Genomic DNA, 26534 nt, shown 5'->3' on the forward strand with positions numbered 1-26534 from the left:
TTTTGACTAATGGACTTTTAAAACAGAAAAAAAAACTGTTTTACACACCGGAGATGAACCAGCCCAGAGCTAAAAGATATAAAAAAAATGGTTTACACTATGAAATGCAGAATTTAATCTAAAATAATTCTTTTAGCCATTATAAAATCATAATGAATCTGAAAAGATGCCAAATGGCAAGTGAATTGTAACTTGAGTTGCTACAAATGGGAAAAATATGATGAAAATGTGGAATAAAATGTAAACTGAGGATAAATTTCATTATATTTCAATGATATTTCAATGTTCTATAATGAAGTTTCATTAAAAACCCTTCAATATCAAGCAAAAAATTTTTTTTCTTCGTCAAACTAATCCTAAGATACAAGCAATCACGTACATAAAGAATATGAGAAGACCATGCATTAGTAACAGACGATAGATAATCGTCAAGACAGTATTATAACGGAATGATTAAACAAAATAAAACGTTTAAGGTTCATGCAGAATAAAGTGTCCAGATTTAAAATACTGTTATCCATCTGCTGCGTAGGCAATTTTTGCGTTTTCGAAAATCATGTACTCATAGGGGAACTTTCAGATAAAATTTTCTCATTTTCGAAACCATTTGCCCTACCTTTGCTCCTGTTTATCAAAGACCTGTAATCGATCAGTGGAGAGCGATTTGCTTCATTCTGTTGGCTGATTTATAGTGCCCAGGGTCCCGAAAAGTGTTGCAATTGCGTGCGTACGCGGCCCAGATTTGGTTGTGCTAGTTGGTAAATCAAAGTTTCCCTGATCAAATTAGAAAAAATTGACTCGATTTTCTGACGGGCAGGTTACTCAAGAATTTTCAAAGGGAAACTTTAAGAGCAAAAAAAAGTTTAAATTGGTGACTATTGCGATTGCGTCGGAAAACGAGAAGTATCCATCGGGAGAGAAATTGAAAGTTGGGAGCATCGAAAGCACTACCAGAAGCAGTACAGTAGGTTGAGGAAATCGGATATTCGAAACGGATTTAATCGATCGTCTTTCGGAACGAGAGAGAACACATAGGAGATGGCAGCTACGTCGGATGAAGTGATACGTAGGAGTTCGTGAAGAAAAGAAAAAGCCATCCTGACTGACCGACGACATGGAGGGTGTTTTCAGTGGTACAAAGTTGTGATTATCATTTGAACAGAGAGAAGCTGCTGCAGTAATAGCAAGGAAATCAACTGTGCCTCGATAAATGGTACGGTAGATGTCGTATTTACTGAACTTTATTAATGCAGCAAGGGGGCTCAGGCAAGCGCCCCCGAAATTGTTCTTTTGAGGCATGTCGTAATGGCAAGAGAGGTAGGTGTATGCAATTTTCATTCAACTTGAGAACAAATCTTCCAGATAAAACCAAATGCCATCACCTTTCGGAAGTGGTTGGGAAGTGCTTCTACGATGTGTAACGTTATAAAATATATGCTGTCCTGAAAGTGCAATCCTGTGCAAATTGAACCTTCGTAGTTCCACCCATAGCGAAACGAAGAAGAAGAGAAAACCCAGTACTCATTGCGGGAATAGTGTTCGCTGTAGCATATAGCAATGTGTCAAATTCAGGGAGTAATACACCAAGGATAAAAAAATACTACAAACCCAAGTGTACGGTGAAGACTTCCAAGGCATAATGAACCGGATATTCTATTAAGAACGGAAATTGAACCGAACTAAAAGCATAGCCCAGAAAAAATATACCATGTGAAATGGAAAATTTACTGATACATCTTACTAATCGCTATTTCAAGCTAATTCAATTAGTTTTTTAAATCAAATTCCTAAATGCATTTTATTCTGAAATTCTAAATGTCACGAGTTATGATTCTTAAATATCATTGACGTTTAACAGCGATAGACTAGACCAGAAGAAAAAAAAAATCAAAACTAGGTACATTAATCTCCAATGCTTCAAAAACGAGTATACAGAAGTGATACACACTTGATCAACATTGGATTTTAAAAAAGAAATGAAATTTGATTGACACGAACTGAGCGAAGATCGTATGTAGGTGTGTAGATTGGAAGAGTGTGATGTCATGTGTAGGTATGCACAGTGGAGTAGGTGTGCTGATTTCTCATGCTCTTTCATAATCACAAGCTCCATAATGAGAGAAACAAGAAGTGGCGCATGCGGGTTCAGGTGCGCGAAAAATCGTCCTTTCAATTAACACGATGTCCTGTCAACCCGTAGCCCGTGTATGTGTATTTTTGTTGAGCAATTGTGTTCTGATGACATTAGAACGAATGAGCATTTAGTTAATAACCTGATGAATGGATTAAGTCAACCACCGAAGCAATCAATCATTTAGCGAACATTAGTTGGAGCAACTAGTTCATCTCGATACAACGATGCTTTCAGTTGTAAATCATGAATTATGGACGTAATTCAATTTACTTGCCGATGAATAGGGAATGCAACTAGTTGTCTTCTTTTACAACAGGGTATGAGAATCTAAACTTCTGATTTCTATGACGTTCAACTATTGTCCATAATCTTGAACTTGTTTGTCTCTACCATAAAAATTAGAATCACAAGCAGTTCAGTGACTAGTTATCAGTAAAAAGATTCGGACAATATCATGGAAACAGACAAAAATACACTCTAGAAAAATGCATCCAAAATCAGCGGGGGGTTTTCTGGTACATTTCGCTCTGTAAAGGATAAAAAGTAGGGAATAACGAAATCATTCAGATAATTGATCTATATTTATTAGGGGTTTTAGACAGTTCAGTCAGCTGAGGCACGGTATTACCATGCCAGACGCGGTGAGGAATCGATCCTGGTCCAGCCTAGAAAATCTTTTTGACTGAAAATTTTCTCGACTTTCCTGGGTATATATTGAAAGTAGTGTGATTGACAAAGAAATCTCTCAAATAATAACTAATTAAAAAATTAATTAAATAGTTCTAAAAACACAAAGTTGAGAACAGAAGAAGATGATAATTAAGCATCTAAATTACATAATCCTGATGTTGTAACTTTTAATGGAGTTTAGAGTTTCACAATTTTTAATTTTTATTGTACAATTAACTGACACTTCAGTAAAATCATTTTTTTTTTCTTCGTCGATCTTGCTTTCCGTGCTGAGCACCAATGCTACCGACGCTAGGGAGGCAGCTCCCACACCTGGACCCTACCTATCGACCCATCAACTCATGGACCGGGGACCAACGGCTTTACTTCCCGAAGGAAGGCGTGATCAGAAATGTTATGCCTCAGAACATCCCGGCGGCGCCGACTGGGATTGAGCCCAGGCCTGCTGGGGTGAGAGGTTATCACGCTTACCACTGCACCACGGGCGCCTAGTAAAATCATTGAAAACATTTTTTTTCCAAAGTATTGTTTGTTGGAGCTAAACGGAGCCGAGGGACTATTTTGTTTTTACAATTACCGAGCTCTTGGATTTTTTGTCCAATTATTTTTTTTTTCTGCATCGCTTAGTATGCCACCACATTCACCCAATGTTTCTGCTATGGCAGGCACCAAAGCATATGAGGTTCAGGTTCTTGGGCTTCGTTTTCGGTCGTCACTTCCATTTTTACCAACTCCTCATGTTACTTCTTCTGTTTCCTGGTTGTTGCTGTCCAACGATACTGCTTCAGCTACTGCTACACGACCACCGAGAGTAACTCAGTAACTGAGTCAAATTCGACTCAAAAGTGTAAAAAGTGGGTTTATTCAGTAGTAGTGAGTAGTAGTGGTGAGTGAGTAGAATTTTTCTAGATTTTCCAGGAAAAACTTCTTGAATATGAGGCAAACCGAAAGGTCTAAAAATAAATAACCTAGACTGAGTCACATGTCCGTCGATTTTCCTCACATTCAAGCAGTTTTTCTAGAAAAGCGAGGAAAATTTGCCATATTCACTGAGTAACTCTACTTTTTGCAATTTTGAGTCGAATTCGACTATATTCGACTAGTTCGTGAAGATTTGCGTGCCATTATAATGCTTCTGTGTTCCTTGAGTCTCGGTTAATCGCAAACAACTTTCAGATATATGTTCTGTACTTCCTGTTCCACGGTTGATCGTGGGTGATTTTTATTCCCACGGTACACGCTGGAAGGACCTTTTTTTAAAAGCTTTATTAGTAAGATTTTTATAAACTAAGCGCACCCCTCGAGTAATACTTAGAAACCCATTCTAGCCCACTAGTGAAAATATGATATGTCGCTTGATAGGTTTTGGCTCAAGGCAATCACTTACCCGGAGGAATTTGGAGCATGTGAGCCTACATAATTTAATGCATTATCTTTAACGTGCCCACGTTGACATTTATTACACTCCCCCCCCCCGCCTTCCATAACCATGGACTTTGCTGTACCCCCCTCCCAAGTTATCCACGTGGTATATCGACGGACCCGTAAGTATATTCAAATACACTACATGAGATCCTCTACATACATAAATATGGTATGGTTCAGGAGAAAAATATTTGTTTAAACACTTGCCAGGCCATACAATCAGAACGAAATATGTTAAGTAGCCTTTATGAAAATGACCTTTTGAAAATAAAACTCGTTTTCCTTTTATAAATGTGTACTTGTAATTCAAAATGTATGCATACTGCTTTGAAATACTATGAACTTACAGAGATTTTAAGCTGGTATTGGTTTTCTGACGTTCTGAAAATCGAATGCGAAAGTTACATACAAAAAAGATGAAATATCGTCACCAAAATTATTATTTTCTTAAGTTGGTGTACAACATAACCGAGTAGTGAAAAAAATCAATAAATTAATAATTAATTATTTTAAAGTTATCTGGCTTGCCTCAGTTGGAACATTCTATCTAGATATTCAGAACTCTGAACCCGGCTAAAAACTCTACTGCAGAAATAAAGTTGGTATGGATTTGCATGACAAAAGTGGTAAAATTCTGATTTCTTGTTATAATACCAACACAGATTTAATACAATTTATACAGATTTTTTAGCATATTTTAAACCAAGAATCTGTATATACAGATATACAGATTTTTTGATTGGGTAAAAGTATATACAGATATTTTGATGTATGTCTTTAATTCAGCTAAATTTTTGCGTTAGTCTTACTTTCATTTTACCGTAACCTTGCCTCGAGAGTGTAGAACTCAATGAACTGGATTACCGGAGTGAAGTAATCGGGCATACACAACTGCATGACAGCACTGTACGTACATGCAATTACCTACGTCACAAATTGCATATATGTACGTTGTTTTTTTGGATTACTAATCTAGAATGATCTTATGGCGGTAAGCACCAACCGATATTATCCTCGGTTTAAATCCCGATATCGATTGTTGGGTTGATATGGTACCGACGGTGCTATTAACCAATTCAGTCTTAAGCAAACATTTGGCAGATTTTCCAAACAGGAACGGTATTATAAGTAAATCCAAGTTGAAGCTTACCGCTATTAATGTATTCGGCGCAAAATGTACTAACACGATTTGATGCAAAAGCGCACTTTTATGACCGATACCGCACTTCCAACACTTCTTTGTTCATTTTGGAGCGAAATACGCGATATTAAAACTATACAGATTTTTTTAAGAAGAAATACAGATGAAAAGATTTTTATAAGCAAAAATACAGATTTGCTTAGCTTAACGAGAATACGTAAATTCCCCTATATTAAGAAACTTTTAGTTGGGTCTCATTTGTGTACCATAAACAAATACATGAACTTTTCTCTTAATACCTTCCATTAACTGTTGCACAGTGATATCCACCACTTGTTTCTTAGCTTTTATTCACGTTCTTTTCATTTCCACTTCATTTTTGGCAATACCAGCTTCTCAGCTGCTGCTTCATAATTGCCCAGTATTTTTCGATAGGTTTGAATTCTAAGAAATTTGGCGGATTGTTGTCTTTGGGCAAAAAACTGACATTGTTCATCCTATACCATTCCACTGCATAATGGCACGAGGCTAAATCTGGCCAAAACACTGTTGAGCCGCCGTGTTGCTGCAAAAATGAAGTAGACTATTTTGGAGGCACTTCCATTTTGAAATCTACACAACAGAATCTCACCAAATTTAAAGGTTGTAAACAATACACGTCAAAGTATATTTCAACAAAATTTGGTAATTTTTCATCATATGCAGAATGAGTTATGGAAAATGTCAGTGGTGCAAAAATTACGTAGACACCCTTTAGGTATTTGGATCCACGGAGAGCAGATCCACGCCTAATGACGCATTGGAAAAACTCAACCTTCTACATAATACTTTGCATAATTGTGTGTGAATCAATCACATTTTTGCAAAAATTCTGCCATTTTGGATTTTGAAATTTGTTTTGAAAATGTCGTCTTTATCATTTTTTAATAAATTTTAGCATGAAAACGCCATTTTTGATCGAAATGACGTCTGACATAAAGTTTTAAAGAAAAATAAAGACCTTCTGTGAATATTACACATGGTATTTTTTGCAATTCTGAGCAAAAATAACTTCAATTATATGTATCGTTTTTTTCATAACTTTTGAACCACTGGGTTTATTTCAAAGATCAAAATATCAAATGATAGGTAATAATAAAACTTTTAAGGAAAAATATAAATTGAGATTTTGTATTAAAAACATTAATTGTATTTGTTTTCGATAGTTTTCATGGTTTGTAGGCTTTTTTACACATTATGTCACAAAATCAGCGAGGTGTTTTTTTTTCGTTTCTGAGTTAATTTTTTTAAGTTATCAAGTTTTGAGTTTTTGCTCAATACTCCTATGCGACTAGACTACCATGAGTCTCCATCGATTTATAGCGAATGTGACATGATTTTGTTGGACCACCCTAATGGAAATTGTTATCCTAATGACAAAATAAAGGAACAAAACTACCAATTTTAACAATTTTTTTTTGTCTCATAAATTTTCGCTATCTATAATGTATACTTGTGTGATATATGACGCTCCATTTATGTGCATCATAGTAACATAAATGCAAGGTTTATAAAGGAAATCAGATGTGCGATCATCTTTGTTATTATTTTGGCGATTTTTTTATTCTGTCACTCCGTCAAAAGCAACATCTCTCTCACTAAAGATTGACTTCATTTCAAGACCAACAATTGACATGGCCTCAACTCCTTTTTGTAAAAAAAAAAACTTGTTAGGCCATTTTGTCGTAAACCGAAGTCCACCAACGCTAACCAACAAAATTAACAGGTAGGGGAAATTCTCCTCTACCCGATTGTGTTTTAGGTTTGCGAATGTAGGTTCCGATTCGCGAGAAAATGGTCTTACAAGGATTTTTTTTACAAAATGGAGTTGTGGCCTTTTCAATTGATGGTCTTGATTTTAGAAAATGAAGTTCTACTGAGCGATAGATATAAATTTCCCATGAATCCCGAAAAACAAAAACATTATTCCCGGGAATCGGGAATCCCGGGAAATTTAATATCCCGGGAATTATTCTTCATTGGGTATCTTAAGGTGAAAGTTTATAAAATCCACAAATAGCCACTATTTTATTTATTTTTTGTTTGCTTTGCTCCTTCGAATTCATTGTGACTCGAATCTCTGAAACTACAAAAAGATTTCGAGCATGAAATGTTAACCACATGAATGCTGCAGTGCAGCAAAAGACTGATCTTAGTTTCCTATACGAAAAATTTATAGTTTATGAGATTCGTGCCATCGAAAATTCGAAGTGGTAAGATAAAATAAACAAAATAGCGGTCATTTGTGGATTATGTCAACTCTCACCTTAACACTTGATTTTTTAATGTTGCCCATACTATGACCACAGTAGACTGTGCAGACCATAGCCGAGAACGGTCAAAGCACATTTCCGCCTGTTTGTGTATAGTATGTTCAGGAGAAATTTCAGGAGAGCAACTGAGAACTAGCAGTTTTTGAGAATATTAGGTAGAGAAAACATTATGGGCTGTTGGAGAAAAACAGGGTCGTATTCCAAGAGAGCTCTTTCAAAATTCGGAATGTAAGCTCCAAGAGACAAAATCCACCTTTCTCTCGGAAGCTGTTCCTGGTACTTCAGTTGCTGTCTACCTACTTCCTTCCAACATAGCTGGATAAACGTACACAAACGAGTGTAGGTATATAGAGAATGCTCTTGCTTTGTAATTTATTGCGTTTGATGCGCTGCTTTGTTGGAAAACGAGGTTATACGATACGTAAACGACCGCTCTCGATTCCTCTTTCGGTCACGAGGGCACTGCACTTTGCGATAATCATTGGATTCGGAAGGATCTTTTACTGCACGAGCGACTTGAACTACCTAGATTTGGAACTATTTTCATATAAATTGTGATTTAACTAGAATTACCATTCAGTGGATTATTTGGAATTTGAAAACACAATACTAAATTGACGCATCCACACATTTTGGTAAAAAATGTAAGAATGCCTTAGTTGTAGATAAACCCAACTGGCACGGCTCTTGACGGGTCAGGAGCAGCAAGCAAGCAAGCAACTGCTGGGCTATTCTACAGCAGTAGCAAAAATCAAATGTACAACCTTTGAAATGTAGGCCAACACCAAGCCTTGTGTGGTACATATTTCTGTGCTATGTATTCCTGGCTGAGTGTGACGGGTAAATAGAGGAAGCTGTTCCTGGTTTTGGCTGCAACAAACTCTGGCAGTATACAAGGGACGTGACAGTGATTTAGACGTATTTCCGTAGACTTTCCACGCGACTATAGGAAAAGCAAAAGAAAGAGTGAATTTCATTGGTGAATCAAACTGTGATATAAGTTTTTAGTATTTATTCCTACGATTATTGAAGTATATTTTAAAATAATTTATACAAAAATAACGTTACTAAACATAAATATCAGAGCACCGTACATTCATAATTCGTGACACCTGACTGAAACATTTGAATACGGTTTATTTTAACTAAAGCTAAGAATCTGTAGAATATGTGTAGAAAAGTACGAAAACGACAATAATTTCTACGGAACATAAATTCACCTAGAAAGAAAACCTGGAGCAAACCCGTGCCTGCTCTACTTTTACAAGTGTTCACTGGAACATTGAACCAGGACAAGGGGCTCAGCTTTTTTTTTGAGCAAGAAGTCACTGCTATATAACACAAATACTACAGGAATGTGGTCAGCAGCATTATGCACACTCGGTGTATCTAAACCAATTTGGGGATGCAATTGCCTAAACTTTCGACAAGGAATGGCTTCGGTACTTGTCATAAAATATATTTAAATTTAAATCTGGTGCTAATCCATCTATATTTTCTCTGTTGGATGCAATTTCCCATTTTAGGAGTCTCGCGGCAAGAGGCCTTTAAAAATCTGGGACAGTTGGCGCAATGTCCGCAAAGGTCTCGTCGTAGGTAGTTTCGAGGAACTAATAGTTAGAGGTGAGTTAATTTATCGTTTATAGTAGTATGATGAACAGTGTGAATTTTGGTAGAATGGACCAGTTAAAAAATCTTAAATGAGATTTCAGTTCTCAAAATAACGAAAAAGTAGGCCAAGCTTACCACAGTGAAATGAATCTCCTGCTCCACAGAGAAGCTTGTATGTAGTAGGCAGGATAGAAATTTGTATGTCAAACACACATAGAACCAGTTAATAATCAATTGGAGGAAATTGTGATCACAGTAGTCTCCGAAAATATCCTTTTCGTGATAGTATGCGTATCATTGAGAGCTTAAATGTGTGGAGAAGTGTCATTGCGCAGTGGGACATTTCTCCTGCGAATCCATGCAAAAAGAGTGAGATTTGTATATAACCGAGAACCGAAATCAAGAAACGCTTCACATGACACTGTAAAAATCAGACATACTGAATTTCACAACCAATTTTCCTACGTCTACTGCAGTTGACATCTATTGAATATTGCAGGGAAAGATAAACTAGGAGTACCTGCATCAGAACCGGTTCGATTGGTTCTAGAATGCGATGGCACTCAAGTAGAGGATGGAGAATATTTTCGGACGCTAGCCAACAACACTGTGCTGTTACTGCTGCGGCAGGGAGAGAGGTGGTACCCAACAGGTGTCGATGTGATCAAAGCTGGTAAGTTTTGTTTTTTAGCTTTAGTTGAAATGCATTTAAAAAGCATAACTTAAACTGTGTACTTAGTGATAGAGTTCAATTTTTTTTTAATACTATCAAACATAGTAGCTCACATGTGACATCAAATTATGTAAAGTGCGTTTTTAGAGGTGTGGTAAACAATTAAAAAAATACCAGTACACATTTGGAATTTCTACAATGATTGCACAAATCTAAAAAAAACACTTGAATTTAAAAATAACATGTACACTATAGAATAAAATTTTGTTTGTCACTTTTACTTAAATAATTCTTATTTAAACTGTCTTCTGACGACTTTTACAGCCTGTTCATTTATGCCTTAACATTTTTAATTCTGCAATTAACAGCAAATTTCATACTAAAATAAGCCTTTTATCAATTTAGGTTCATTAATGTTTTAATTGAAAAGGCCATCTAGGCCTAGCTAAGCTAAGGTACACAGCAAAAATTTGTTTTAATATCACATCAAAGTGGCTGCAGTTCAATCGGGTCAAAAAAATTGTGTAATATTACTTGCCAAAAAGGACAAAATTATCATTAATACAGTGCATTAACTGGAATTACGCTGCTTTTACTACATTTGTTTATTGTTTGGCCATAAAAATTACATGAGATTTTCGACATGATTGAAGTGCATCCTTTTGGATGTAATATAAAAAAATATTTTTTGCAGTGTAGCAACTAACATATGTGCAAAGTTTCATTCATATCGGAAAGGGTTGGGACACTCGATAATAGTCGAGTGTTAGTACAAGACACTGAAGAAGTCTGCACATTGTAGGCGAAATCCGCGTATCTGTCCAGGATAAGCAAATAAGGTAGTGGAATTAAATAAAAATTACTAATCCTTTTCTGCTGGTTACGGGCTTCACAAACTTAGGAGCTTCTTAAACACAGGGTAAACAATTAATTGTATGCCACAGTTATATGTAAAATATTTAGTGGAGATATCTAGCTGTGCAACTTCCTTGTGAATTCATATGCATTTTATGGGAAACAATATAGGGCTTATTGCTGCATTGTTTACACTTTACATTGTTTTATGCGTCAGAAGAAAGTTGTTAGGTAACCATTAGTCTATGAATAAAAATCACACTTATGGCGGTAAGCTCCAACTCGGATTAACTTTTAATACCGTCCCTGTTTGGATGATCTGCAAAATGTTTACTTAGAGTCATGCTGATTAACTCTGATGTCGACATCAAAGCAGTCGGGATTTAATCGGAGGATAATACCGGTTGGAATTTACCGCCATTAGAGTGGAGTGAAATCTAAAAATCGAGTGTCAATCCGTCTAAATATCGTACTGCTTGTGGATGTACCTATAATTATTCCCTGTTCTTTTTTTCAATTAGTTTATTTGTATTTGTAAAGAATATGTAACTTTCTTTGTAAAACAATTTCAAAGTTGACCTTCCTAGTGCATAGAGGTCATTTTTGGCCTGGAAACACTGTGTGAATTCTTTCTAATACATTAGGGAGGTTAACGACAAAATGAATATAGTTTATTCAGGTACGATGTTCTCAAATATAATCATCACCAGAAGCAACATCACGCAGAATTTAGTAAGGCCCGTGATAGTCAAAAGCTAAACATTTTTACAAATATTTGGGTTTATATGGTCACTACACGTTTTGATCTGGATTTGTGGTAGTACTATAAATGTTGTACTATAAATGTTGTTGTATGTATGGTAAACGGTATTAATCTATTAATTTACTGATCAAAAGTCTCGTATCAGTTTTCTCTCAGCTGTCGAAGTAGTAGCAGCTGTTCTTCACGGTGTCTATCCCGCTATCGGCAGTTATTTACTTATTTTGGTGTGTTTAGATCATTGCCTGTAGCTCGGTCAGTGTCTTTGTCGTAGCTGTTGGAAGCATTAATTTCGACAATAAAGGTAAAAATAAAGTGAACCCTTTGTTGTGCCTTTCCAAAGAGAAATGCAAAGCCTACCAAGGGTGACATTACCAATTTCGTGAAATCACTGAATGTGAATCCAATTCACATGGATGCAACATAGCGAATAGTGGACGATAAGGCTATCTTTATCAAGTTTAAATCTGAGACAAGTATGCACACAAAGGTAAGCATAAACATTTTGGATGAATTTAGTACACATTTATAAAGTTTTCACTTTCTGTAACTCTTGTGCGTTACTTAGAACAGCAATTCAAACTTCAACGGCTTAGAAGCTACCAATAGAAAAGTTCTCAAGTCATAGTTCGCGATCTATTTCATCACATATCGGAACCGGGAAGTTGTGTAAAGAACTTAGAACAACAAATATGTTTTAAAATATGCTTTGTCTCGCTGGTGAGTCAAAGCGGGAGTGATATCCCAAGTAACATTATAAGTTTTATAAAATACTACAAAGCTACTGTAAAACAACATTCATAAAACCCTGATCAAAGCTATTTTGTCATCAATGCATACACCAAAACCTCATTAAGGCAAGAATATGTCTAGTTGTCCCACCCTGGAGAAAGTTCTGAAGAGTGTATTCTCGAAGCTCTTCAAGATTGATTTACTGTCAAAGGTTGTGAACGCATTGAGAACCATTTGAAAGCTACAATAAAAGCTATTTAGCAACAATAAAACCCTTTCCAAGCCATTTCCCTTAGCCGCATGCTGAATCCACTAGAAAAGCATTAATCAAGATAGAAAAGGATTTATGAATCCGATCTTATCAAAATAAGTAAAATATAAACTGATGGTATAAAAATCTTGTTGACTATCCAAATTTATTACAATAGTTCTCATTAAGTGGCCTGGTTTTAAGTGCCATATCAAATTTTATGTGAAATTTACGTGAAAACATCGAAAAAATTAAGTGCACCCTCGTAAAACCTCGATTTGACTAATTATTTAACATTGAAAAATAAAATATATTCTTCAGATCGAGCTTGGCCGAGATTTTTTTTTATTATTTTTGCATTTAAATGTTTTCTCATTGCTAAGTTTACCAAAATATAGTTATATATAAGGAAATATAGATTTAAACTAAAGATTGTAAAAAACAAGCAAACTAATTGTAACATGGCGGTAGCATAAAAGTTGATTTTCATTGATCATTTGTGAAAAAGTTGTTTTGCTTTTAAGAATTCCTTAACAAAATAATAAGGTTTTAAAATGGGTTTTATGAAGAAAACTTGCAGGCTGAATTGTATTTATCTAAAGTCATTTTGCTTGATCCTAACCCGTTCAGATTTATGGCAGCATTTATGGAGGCAAAGATGTCTGCAAAAAGTTAAACGTCAAAGTTTGTTTATTTTTCGATATTTGCGCTGTGGAATCCAGGGTTCTTGCAGGTAGTTTTCTCCCGATAGATTGGGAGCAGTTACTCAGACAGTTTGCGATACTGTTTTACAACATTTCGCATTTCGAACAGCTGGAAGCGCAATCGTTCCCGAAAAATATTCCTTTCTTCCGGATGGTTACAGAAGTGCACCATCCAACGATGCAAGGATGTACGCTTGAATGAAACTTTCGAAGAGTTGATTCTTTCGCCGAATAAAATCGCTGCTATGGATCGGAAACCAGCTAATCTCCGCTAACTAACAATTTCAGTGGTTTGCTGTCGGTTGTCATCTTTTCGCAAGATCTGGAGAAGGCTGGTATGTTTTTTAAACTTTCGACAATGTTGTATGAATTCGAGAGCCCCGCTCAGTTTGCTCTTCTCCGCCAGATAGTCAGTCGTTGATGGTGTGTTGGTTCTTCTGAAGAAGTAAATTTTGCTGAAATCGACTTGAATTTTTCATCTTACTTCGTCTATCCTTCGAGATTTCCTTGTCATAAATTTGGCATTTATTAACTATGAGGAACCATCTTTCAAGCTCAATTTGTAAACAGAGTAATTGGGGAGTTAATGATGCACTTTATAAATCCTGAACAGCAACAATAAATGCTTTTTCCTCTAATGCAAAACCTAATGGTTTTATGGTTGCTTTTATAATGATAAAACACGTTTATAAAGTATTTTATCAAGAAATTAATAAACAATTGCTAATGACGTTTGTGCTTGAATTACAGAACAGTTTTAAGGAGAGATTGATAACTGTTTTATTTTTTTTTTAACAGGATAGTTTTTGACTTTCCTGTCAGACAATAAAAGGTTTTTTAAACAGCAAAAAGCTTAATTACTAAGCAGGAATGTTTTACACTTTGAAATGCTATATTTAAACTAAATGGATTGTTCATTGCCGTTATAAAACCATCATAAATCAGAGTGGATGCTAAATGGTTACTGAATTGTTACTTGGGATTAGTTCCTTTCAATCGCAGACAAGAAAGTTCGCCCGAGAAATAACGCTTTGTGAAATTTGTATCGCAATGTTTCCTAGCGAAACCATCTCGCTCGCCATAATGAACTTTGGCGATATTTCCAACACTGCTCGAGAGAGCGAATCTCCAGGACGGGATTTAATCTAAATTTTAACTAACGTATGTGAAAAAAACCGTTTTTTAATGTCCCTGCGAGGAATCCCAAGCATTCATATATTTACTGTTAACAGTCCAATTTTGAAAGTGATACGTATTATTTTCTGTAGTTATGACCAAAACAACGAGGAGACCTCGCGCGATGTCGTGTTTGCCATACATTGTCCCATTTTATATAGCAAGTGTCCCATTGGATATAGAAATAAATTACGAAAAATACGCAGTTTTTTTCCTGACCTTGCACCGTTCCATTGCGCAAGAAGATCGACAAATTAAATCGAGCGCTTTTTGACACCTGTTCCACATTCAATTGAAAAAATGCTCAAAACTCAACACAAGGATCTACTCTAATAACTTTGTGTTTAAAAACGTGGAAAATTTTATCAAAAAGGCAAAGAAGGAGCATAAAATGACCCAACAATCTATTCGCAAGGCTTTCAAAAATGGCGTGAACTCATTTTATAAGCAGAATAATGAACAATATTTGCAAGCAAAAAACATTTGGTCTCAGTATCTTTTTTACAGCGAACGTTACTTGAACTGGCTCAATTCCAAGAAAATTTGTCAATTAATTGTTGGTCTGATCCAGGGATTTACCCAACGTTCAGTTTTGGTGTATAAGATACTAGAAAAGGCATTGAAATCACCCCGTCGCACATTGGTTAAAATTGTTATTTTCGTGCGCCTAATGGTAGCGCATTAACAAGACATTTTAAAGGTATGATGTCATCAGAAACGGTTTTGGTATACTAATGCACTTCTTAATTCCCCAAATCCCCCAAAAAGTAAGATAGCAAAATTATTTTTTTTTCAGTTTTTCAATAAACAAGGATGGCTTCTTCATAAATTTGGTTGAAAATACTCTTTCAAATAACTTTGTCACAGGAATCTAGGTCGTTTAGGTTTGAAAATATTTGATGTTTTTTGAGGTCATTATTAAGCGCAAGCTCACTGATTTCACCTAAGTCTGAAGGTATACACGGGTTGCTTGGATGCAAGTACATATTATATATTTCAATAACTTTGAACGTCTACCGCAAATTTGGATCACATCCAAATTCGTTCAGATTTGGCACAGTTGTTGAGAATGTCAATATTTATCGAAAATCAGTGGTTTTAAAAGTTTACTCATCGTATCGTGTATTCTGCACGAAAAATAAGACAAAATATTTGCGCTGTTGATTCCTTACAGCCACTTACAGTTTAATGGTGTACCGTCGTATTGAAGCAAATAACTTGTAGTTTTAGATGTATGATAGATAATCTGCATATTGTGCAGCTTGTTGAGATACAAATATGGCTAAAAAATCCACAATAATTAAGATAACTTTTCAGTTTCAATTCTTGTGTTAATACGTGTTGCTGTGCTCTGGAAAGTTTTACCAGCTTTCACTCTGTCAGGGGCCTAAGAATCCGAAGGATTGAAGAAAAAATTGTTTAACCGATGTCCATGCGGATTATCTCAGTAATGCGGATTATCTCAGAATTTGGCTTTCGAAACAAATCCGGATGTGGTCAATGTTATCATAGATACTTAATATGCGTTTCAAGTCACTTCTGATCTTGAGACTCTTAACTTTTTCTTATGGTAGTAAAATAAGGTCTGCACCCGGATAAACGAGACACCCAAAGAGTCATACTAATCAAAATTTGTTGTAGATATTTCTATTAGATATTCTGTAAAAGTTGTCATTTTTCCATTATATATTTTGAAAAAAATTGGCATAAAAAGTTTGGCCTTTCTCAAATGACAGTCTAGATAAAAACTAAGTGGCTTATTTCGCCAAGGACAACACATCCAGAAAGTTTCATTGAAATCTGACAGGGTGCTGTCAGCTCCGAATACGATTTGGCACGAAATGCGTCAAATGCAAACCAACCCGTAAGGTTTTTTACAACGCCTTTTTTACCTTCATACGCTTTATTCCAAGCTTTCTTAAATTTGGAAAATATTAAACCTCCTCTTAGCTTAAAAATGGTAAAATTTCAACAAACTATAGTACATTTTATTCGGAAACAGCTCAGAAAATTCCAAGCCTTTGTTTTTGCTAAAATATTTTGATTTTCACTTGGGTATCTCAATATTTTATTATTTTCACTTCACAGTTTTAAGAGAACGCGATACTCTCAAGTGTTGCTTTCACACTTGTATACTGTTTCTTAGTCATTGTGAGCAGTAATCAATCGCCAAATGTCTGCTTGTAAAATAAATTTAAGAATAACAGACCCTCACCTATGCTATCTATGAATTATTTCACGCCCAGATGCATTTTGAAAAGATGTGGCCTTCGCTGGTACAGACTTTACTCATAAGGGAAGTGCACCACTTATGACATTACACAAAATGTGGTTTTGACATGTACCAGACGTGCCTTATCTGATTTAAATGGGTAAGGCCAATTACTGGTACATGTATGGGATTTACTCCTAACTGATGTAGGGGAAATGGCTCTAATGTTGGCCATGGATCTAAGATTGGGCCCATCGTTAAAAATCTGCTATTTATCAATTTTATCTAGATGAACGCGTCATTGGGACGGTACTAATGGATATTTTTGGTCGCTATTGAAAATATAGTCGATTGCTGAATTTATGTATGGCCCCAAATTAGGAGCATTTAGGCCGACATTACATCCATTTCCCCTATATGCCATAACTGACTAACTTTTTTTTCCTCTGTTCGGGATTTGGTCCTTAGATCAGAACATGTCGTATTACTCCATCACTATTGAGAAGTTATTAACCTGCAAGACCAAAAAAAAGCGAAAGATTGGATTTTTTTCTCGAAAACGACGCAACATATTGAAAATCGGTTTTCTGCCGTTTATTGAACACACATTAAATGATACATTTATCAGTCGATGCTGTAAAAACGAGGTCCTGGTGCCCCGCACGGCTGCTCCCCGTGGACGATGTTCTAAAAAACGCTTTTTGCGGTGTCAACTGCGGTTTGTGATGTAATCATCTGAAATAAAAAAAAAACCATGGAAATTGGTTAAGCATGCGTTAAACTAGTCCTTGATCGCTCGGATTTTTTTTAAAATTTTTTGACAAAATGGCGGCCTTGCAAAGTTGAAGTGCCGATTTTTGATCCTTAAAATTTGTCTTTGATCGGCTGTAAAAAATCGAAATTAAATGATAGACGAAATCTGAACGATAGTGGACTGCACAAAATAGTACTGAACAGAAATCAAAACGAATCGGACGAATCGAATGTACACATTTCGAGAAATTTTTGGCACCGGTTTTGAAAATATGATTCCGAGATAATCGCGTTTAAAGTTTCAAGTTGGGTTTAGTCCACTATAAGTGAATATTTTTGTACGTCGCATAACTTTCACAATTTTCATCGGATCAACTTGATCTTTTGAGGAAATATTCTTGACTTTATATACTTTCGATTAGGACAATAAAAAAATCGATTTTTTGAAAGTTTACAGGTAGGCGTAACCCCTTAAGTATTCGGTTTTGATACAGTTGTCATTCTTACCTTCACGCAAGAAACCAATTCTAGTTGAAAGATCCCGCTATTCCTACCCTTCAAAGAGTTAGTACCTCTTTGTCGGTCAAAATTGGATCTTACCAACATAATCAAAAAAAAAGCGTCAACGATTTAAAATTACGAAAAGCGAAGTCATAGTGGAAATGGTTCTAATGTTGGTTCTAAATCGGCCATTTATCCATTTTATCTAGATGAACGCGTCATTGGGACGGTACTTATGGATATTTTTGGTCGCTATTGAAAATATAGTCGATTACTGAGTTTATGTATGGGCCCAAATTAGGGGCATTTGGGCCGAAATTACATCCATTTCGCCTATATGAAATTAAGAAAATATATGTTTCTGACCCCCCCAAACTACCATTGCAGGGAGTAGTGTTTGAAATTCCAGACTTTTTCCCATATACCGCTAAAACACTCTAGTGACTAGCCATGTAAAAAATACGCTACAGGGGGAGGGTGTCCAAACTTGTTGCTTCATCAAACGTAAACGAACGTTTTAACGTTGTATTTTAAGAAATGGAACCTAAATACGTAAAATAGTGAATTTTCTTTAGGTGATATAGGGGAAATGTCTCTAATGTTGGTCTATGGATCTAATATTTGGCCCATCGCTAAAAATCTGCTATTTATCAATTTTATCTAGATGAACGCGTTATTGGGACGTTACTCATGGATATTTTTGGTTGCTATTAAAAATTTTGTCGATTGCTCAATTTATGTATGGGCCCAAATTAGGGACACTTAGGCCGACATTACCTGCATTTCCCCTAACTCGCATGTGTCATGTGTCGCATGTGCCAATTCTGTAAGCTACAACCGACTCTCTCATAAATTTAACAATGCAATACATCAAAACACTTTCAAATTGATACGTATGATACGATTCTGCAAATATTTAGCAATTTTTAAATTTACTAATGGTTTTAAATTCATCCTGAATATTCTATACATAGGTTCCAGCTGGAATACCCGTCAAAATGTAGACCGAAAAAAAGTCAGGATCGGAAAAAAACGCAAATATCTATCCGGAAATGAGAAAATTAGGCTATGGCCCACGGAAAGTGGGAAGAATTATATGGTTGTTGTATATGAGCATTTTTGAAAGTTGGAATTTTTAAGAGACTTAACAGTTCAATGTTTAGGTAGATCTGAGGAAAACTTCATGACGATTGTGAGACAGAGATTCTAGGTGCACTTCTAATGAACACATTTTAAAAAGGTTCTGAGAAGAATTTCAGAAGAGCACTGCAGAGGATTTCACGGAAAATTTGAGGTTATTTAATTCTAAGGATTGTTCTAAAATAATTGTAGGGTAATTTCTATGGATATTTTTTGGATTCTTTCAAGTGAATTTCAAAGAGAAATCCGAGGAAAATCTGAAAAGATTACAATTGAAATTTAATTGTAAGTCTACAATTTTAAATGAATTCTGAAATAGTAGGGGAAATAGATGTAATGTCGGCCTGAATGTCCCTAATTTGGGCCCATACAAATTCAGCAATCGACTAAATTTTCAATAGCGACCAAAAATATCCATTGGTACCGTCCCAATGACGCGTTCATCCAGATAAAATTGATACATAGCACATTTTTAGCGATGGGTCCAATCTTAGATCCATAGGCCAAGATTAGAGCCATTTCCCCTATCAAGGGAATTACAAGGGCATTCTAAGATGCGGATATTTAGGATACAGATTTCAATGGCCACAATTTATTTTCTCTTAAAATTTGTGGTATGCTGCATTGGATGAACACTCTGTGTTTATTTGTGTACGGAATAAGAAATATATCTTTAGAAGTTGACGATGAGGAGCATTGTATCTGTAACATACGATAATATATGTAACCTGCCAATATACTGTGGATTAATACTGATGTTTGAACGCGATTCCAGATCGATCAGTTTGCACAGCTCTGGATATTCCGAAAAGTCCGCGTATCGCGCTTTTGAATGATCAATGGGACATTTGCTAACATTTTTCACAGAATTAAGCAACTGTATGAACAGCTAAACTACACATTATTTTATCAAATGAAATACTAGACCCCTTCTTACATATTGACCCAATTATTGGTTTTGAAATGAACTGGAAACTACAAAATGTAAACCAGGAACATGCCCAGATGTGTCTAATGTGATTCTGGCCTCTTGATACTACCACAATTGCACTGACGCATAGTGGAACAAAATCAAAAAGGTGGGATATTGCCATTTACGACAAAACTTTGGGGTGCAGCATTTGATAAGATTGGTGTACACTCAGATAAAAAAAAAATACTTTTTTATGTCTGGTTAAAATCGATGAATATCTATGGAAACATTAAAGATGAAACTTTGTCAAAGACGACAATTTTTTATCTCTCAAATGGAAGAAGTTATAGGGCGAAAATTGAGTACAAACGGTAACCCATTAAAACAATTTTTTTCGCCATAACTTATATGTTTGAATTTTTCAATTTTTTTAAAGTTCTACAAAGTTGTAGTGCTCCAAAAATGCACATTTTTGCTGAAGAAAACAAATAGCTATCTCTTCGTTTTAAGGATTAACGTTCGTTTTTAGAATTTGTCAACGCTATCTTTAAGGGGGTGTATCTTCCAGGTTAGCAGGTTAGCAGGTATTAGCAACTAATCTCAACGTTATTTTGTTCAGCAACTTATACCCTACTGTTACATATACAATTCATAGGGGGATTTAAGGGTGAGCCTAATGTATTTTCAAATAAAATACCTCAATGTTTTGTTATGTTTTGCTGTTTACATGACCATTTTTCCAAATATTTGCATTAGGGTGGGTTCCCCACTGCTCTTTAAATGCTTATTCAGGTCCACAATAACTAAGCATTTTTTGAAAAATTTTAGTTATAATCTCGATTTGCGGGAGAATTTTAAATTTTGTATGGGTAAATGTATGGGAGACGAAACGATCCTATTCATTTGTTTACCAAAAATACAAATATTGCTCAAATTTCAGCAAAACACGAACTTAGATTGAGAATACTATACCAAACAACTTTGTCGAAGCTGCAACTCACCCCAATGTACATACCTGGAAAAATGGTCATGTAAACAGGAAAACGTAACAAAACACTGAAGTACTTTATTTGAAAATACATGATGAATTATATATGTAACAGTAGGGTATAAGTTGCTGAACAAAATTACGTTCAACGAAGAGATAGCGATATATATTTTTTTTTCGTTGATTTCTTTTCCGTCGATCTTGTTTTCCGTGCTGAGCCCCAATGCTAACGACGCCAGAGAGGTAGCTCCCACACCTGGGCCCTACCTATCGACCCATCAACCCATGAACCGGGGACTAACGGCTTTATTTCCCATGGCGTGATCAGAGATGTCCTGCCTCAGAACATCCCGGCGGCACCGTCTGGGATTGAACCCAGGCCTGTTGGGATGAGAGGTAATCACGCTTACCACTACACCACCGGCGCCGCTATAGCGATTATATATAGCAAAAATGTGCATTTTTTTCAAAATGTGCTTTTTAAACACCCAATGCTACTCCGTTTCTGATCAGAACAAGTGGGAATTAAAATTGACACAATTATTAATAATTGTGTTAACTGTTAAGAATAGGATGTACGGTAATTTCATCATCATTTCATGGTTATATTGCTGCATGGATTGAACTAGTTGCCACGTTCATTGGGGGATACTTACTTACATTAATTACGTATGTAAATTCCCATCTACATGTTTTAGTAGAAAATAGATAAGAATTTTCATCGTAAAACTGATGCAATATGTGTGTTTCAACTTACCTCAATGAATGGGGCAAGATGAAACAACACGCACCATATTTGTACCTTCATAAAAAGTAAGTTTTTTGCCTCAGAGAGCCTCAAAATTCAACTTTTACAAAACCGTTTCAACTTGCCCCGGTGTACCAGTTGTTTTCGTCTGTTCGGGACATATATCCACTGCGAACTGTTATTTGATCTATTGTGTCCTCAGTTAAGTGCATGTCCATCACTATTGAGAAACAATGGAGTAAGTATTCGGTTTTGATACAGTTGTCATTCTTGCCTCTATCTCAAGGATCCAACTCTAACTGCAAGGTCCCGCTCTTTATATCCTTCAAAGTGTTGCAACAGCCTCCAAAGGCGAGCCCCTTTGTCAGTCAAAAACAGGATTCCTTCGCATCAAAATCAAGCTATAACACCAATAATGGACATGAATCAGAACCCTAGCCTAAACCACTTCAAACTAAAGAACAGGGAATAAAACATTATTGGAATCACGTACCTAGATGAATAATTACTACCTAATTCATTGTTTTCTTGTTTCAAGATCATCATCGGTGGAAAAAGCCGAGTCATGTCACTATGAACAAGGCATAACAAGTAAACAGGACTAAGATATGTTCCTTTGATTAAAAAAAAACAATCCTGTTCCCCTAGTTTAAAGTAGATCGGACTAGGCTTTGGTGTTCGATCTTAATGCCAGTACAGCACCACGGAAAGGAAATCTACCAGGCGTTACGTATTTCAAGACCGATGATACCGCGCTATCTCGAGGCTTATTTGGAAATACAGCGCAAATGTCTCGTTAATTTCTGCTATTTAATTTTTGTTTGGCTATTTTAGCGCTTTAACACTCCGAACACGATGTCTCCGATAAAATGTGTAACGGAAAATTGGCAATGTTTGAAAAATCATTACTCAGAAATGTATCGATAAATATTAAATCTATTAATACCAAATGTAGTTTCAAATGGCGTCAATGTATTTGACATTCGTCAATAAATGGCTGTGCTTTGATTTTTCAAACATTGCAAGTTTGCCGTTACACATGCTACCGGAGTCATCGTGTTCGGAGTGTTAAAAGCCGTTTTGGAGCAATGTCATTGATAACATAACATTGATATTGGAGTTTTTAATGTTATTTTGGCCTTACAATATCTATCTTCCATATTGGTGCGTTACAAGTTTATGAAATTTCTCAAAGTGGGTCGTAGTTTACAGAAGATTGAGAGCCACTTCCATAGACTATTAAGCCTTTATCCGAAGACATCAAGAATACTGGCAACTTTGCCAGAATCCAAGCGACAGATACAATAGCGCTGCGCTTGAGTGAAGGTGGAAGCAACGCATAGAAAAATGAGCAAATACACAAACCTTTCTTCTGAGGATGTAATCTTTGCTATCAAATTCGTTCGAAGCATTTACCTTTGAGCGGCAGATGACGCGATTGTACCTGTCTCATAGCGTTCGTACCAGAAAATGGAAGAGTTGCCAGTCTTCTTGATTTGTTGTCTTCGCTTTATCCCTCTCACATCCTCGGCTTGCACTCTCATTTCTTCACCAAACACTGCAAATTGAAAATGTTAATGATAAGCTATATTGAAAAACTAAAACAGACTATAATATTTTTATATATTATATTTTTTATCATTGTTTCAATTACTCAGTAACTTTGTCACTTACGGTATTCAAAAATGTAACATTTTCTATTACCTATAAACACTTTTCATTTTGCTTCTTTTCGTAGCGATATCTGCCATACCTAAAATCGTCTGCGAGACTATACATGCCTTGGAACTGCAGGATGAAACACCATCTTGGAAGATTATGGATAACAAGGGACGTGTCACCGTTGTTTTGCATTGGGATCAACGACAAGGTGGTCAAGGAGGAGGTCAAGGTGGCAGCAGTAGTGGTGGTGGAGGAGTACTGAGTAATGGTCCTAGTTCAGAAAAATTTTCACCTTCGAAGAAAAGCTTATCGACTCAAAACTCCCTGGACAAAAGTTCGGTATCCAGTCAACAACGATACCCTAGTCCACAGATAACGGTAATCAATCACGATGACCCACAGTCAGCCATCTACCATTCAGCGAGACGACTATCGAAACAGGGTGGTTCCTTTGATAGTGCTGTGGGAGCTGTGCATATTCACACTCCTGAATGTGCGCATCATGCCCACACACCTACTAGAGCTGGTAGTCCTGGAGCAACCGAATGTGACTTCCACTGTTGTGCACTGCACGAAGAAGGACGAAAGATTGCGGTTCATAAAAACGTGGCCACATCCCCCATTCAGGATGGCTCCGTCAGCCCTCAACCGCCACCTAGTAGCCTTTCGGACTCTCGACGGACGTCGGCTTCTAAAGGACACGTGCGCTTCCTTGACATTGGCCCCGAGCGGGACAGTTCCGAAAGTGAAACAGAAAATACCGTCATGGAAGATGAAACTATCACGTCGGAAAAGTTTCTGCTACTAATCGATCAGCTGTCGGTGGATCAGAAGCGACATCTTAGCATTAAAGATATTGGAATCATCCTCGAACGACTAAGTTCCAAAATCCTAGACGTAGAGCGGTTGGATCGCGAGAGTGAGTCTGACGATTGCTACAACTGGACTATCAAAGCAACGATTCGTGGTGATGCGTTACGTGAGTTAGGTGTTATATATAATGGTAATTACTATGCAATATCGGAACATCCTGGTTACAAAGAAGAAAACGAAGAAAATGGTGAAGATGTCGAAGAAGAGGATGAAGATCGGTTATAAGAACGAAAAAAAAGTTTGCAGTGGCGGTAGTGAACTGCACACAATAAATCAAGTTGGTTCGGAATGCAAAAAAAGCAGAAGTTAATTTAGAGAACACGAAACTGTTAGCAGTATGCGCACATTATGGTTGACAAAATCATGCGTGTGTGGTAAGGGTGTGAATCCGGAGAATTGTTAGGGCGTGTGATGCCACAATCAGTGCCATTTCGAGCCGCGTGTGGAACTGTGAAATGGAACCGGAACTCGAAAGCCACTCTCGAAAAACACAAAAGCTGCCATTAAAACAAGAAAAATCGTATAAAAATAACTAATTTAATTTGTGAAGGTTATTGCAAATAAATAACAAGATATCTTAAACCTAAAAGAAAAAAAAATGGAAACGCACATCATTGTAACCGTTACATAAAAATGAAGCAATTAATAGAAATCAATCCAATGCAACAGGCAAGTCGAAACATGAGTCGACAAAACTGCACCGGCATACAGTGACAAGACAAAGAAGAAACGAAAGTTCGAAATTCAAAGTGAGGACAAAATGTGGACAAAATTTTAAGAAGCAAACAGTAATGCATACCTTAGGCATCAGTCGTGTCTAATTTCATGATAGAGTTAGTAGGTAAAACAAAATGTGGGATACGATTGCCACGAATTACAATAACGGGGCAAAACCTTGTAATCAATAATAATGGTAAAATAGTAACGCTGTAATTACCGAAATAATGTAACCTGAAAAGAAAAAAAAAGCAAAACCAGATAAAAACGTAAATTCGCAGTCGTATCGCCAAAACTAGAATTTAAATCAAAACAAAATAATAATATATATTATATTATTAATAAATTATGTATTTAAATACGTCATTTCTGTAGAAATGATCAACTTTTTACTAAGAACAAAAGAAAAAGTGAAAATGAAACTATAGTTATGTATCAAATGATTACCGGATAAGTCAATGTATTTGTACACTTGCACATATAGCTGTGTATACGTATGGATTCCTGCATGTACGTGTGTATATTTGTATGTGTAGGTGTGTATGTGTGTGGATGTGGGCAGACGTAGTGATTGAACCACAGAGTAAACACAAATCACGATGGAAACTGAAAGGTAAAGTACCTATGCAATAATTTCCTTTCCAAGTTTTCTTCGTTGTTTGTGTTACTTGTGTCACTCTGAAATAAGCAAATCACACATAATGGTCTAATCTCGCACCATCTATAACTTAAATAGTGGACAAACAACAAGCATAAAAAACTCACACTTATTCTGGCACTAACACTACTACCGGTGAAAATCCCTAGAGACGTTTTAACGCATACGTAGACACACAAAAACTATATAATCCGCTAGTAGAAGGTACGTAACAACAACAAGAGCAACAACCAACAAACTAACAACAAGTCTATTGAAAACAAATCATCACAAAATCATCCGTTTAACATTAGATGGTCTCTTAGCTATAAATATTGTGTGCATTTTACTAGTCACACATACAGATACACATGCACAATCACAATCACAGTTGCTAAGGCAGACAGACACACACTGTAAAACTTTTCACATTCCCATATTCACACACAAATACACGCGAGCGTCATCTCGGCTACACGTATGAATTGAAATGATACTTACCTACCTGTGCTGTACCTAACTAGCCAACATAGACAAAATCGGTACAGATTAGCACATACACAGTACAGTCACACAGCCCTTGTTGAACGCGAATAATTGGTTCCGCGTTGATCAAGCATGCTTTCGTGAATATTTTATTCGAGAAAAAAATTAATTGATTCTTCACGTTGATCTAAACTTCAGCGAAATGGAAAAAAATCATTATTCAGGATTGCTTAAAAACAACATTTTCATCTTCAGCAGTCTTCGGCTGTCCCAATACGTGATTTTGCATAGCACGTGTTGTGATAAGGTGCAAGTACTGTGATAAACCCAGGGGTGAAATTATGGAATCATTAGATGTTATAATGATATTTTTACTAGTACGTTAAAAGAGGTAGTTGAAAATTGTATGATTGAAACATGACAGCTGTCGATTTCCCATTC

At 36.2% G+C, this 26534-nt stretch overlaps 1 protein-coding gene across 2 annotated transcripts; it reads left to right on the top strand.

The window, feature by feature from the left end:
* The first annotated feature begins 636 nt into the window (after window positions 1–636).
* Window positions 637–26184, top strand: Drep2 (DNA fragmentation factor-related protein 2). 2 transcript variants are annotated; one of them, XM_065225914.1, is made up of 4 exons: window positions 637–1317; window positions 9229–9325; window positions 9813–9986; window positions 23457–26184. In XM_065225914.1, the coding sequence occupies exons 1-4, from the start codon at window positions 1306–1308 to the stop codon at window positions 24476–24478; spliced, it is 1305 nt and encodes a 434-aa protein (XP_065081986.1). In that variant the 5' UTR covers window positions 637–1305; the 3' UTR covers window positions 24479–26184. The 2 variants fall into 2 exon arrangements, with proteins under 2 accessions (XP_065081986.1, XP_065081985.1); XM_065225913.1 differs by lacking the exon at window positions 637–1317 and adding an exon at window positions 8207–9144.
* The last annotated feature ends 350 nt before the right edge of the window (window positions 26185–26534 follow it).

This window comes from Ochlerotatus camptorhynchus, unplaced genomic scaffold (assembly GCF_037179485.1).
Source record: "Ochlerotatus camptorhynchus isolate MF236.1 unplaced genomic scaffold, CSIRO-AGI_Acam_v1.1 ptg000240l, whole genome shotgun sequence".
Taxonomy (NCBI): domain Eukaryota; kingdom Metazoa; phylum Arthropoda; class Insecta; order Diptera; family Culicidae; genus Ochlerotatus; species Ochlerotatus camptorhynchus.

Excerpts from the sequence above, each read along its gene's own strand:
- Drep2 (XM_065225913.1), top strand. The coding sequence starts at position 9,058 with ATGTGGTCAGCAGCATTATGCACACTCGGTGTATCTAAACCAATTTGG. Across the intron at positions 9,326-9,812 it reads CGAGGAACTAATAGTTAGAG|GGAAAGATAAACTAGGAGTA; the intron begins GTGAGTTAATTT and ends TGAATATTGCAG. Across the intron at positions 9,987-23,456 it reads TGTCGATGTGATCAAAGCTG|CGATATCTGCCATACCTAAA; the intron begins GTAAGTTTTGTT and ends TTCTTTTCGTAG.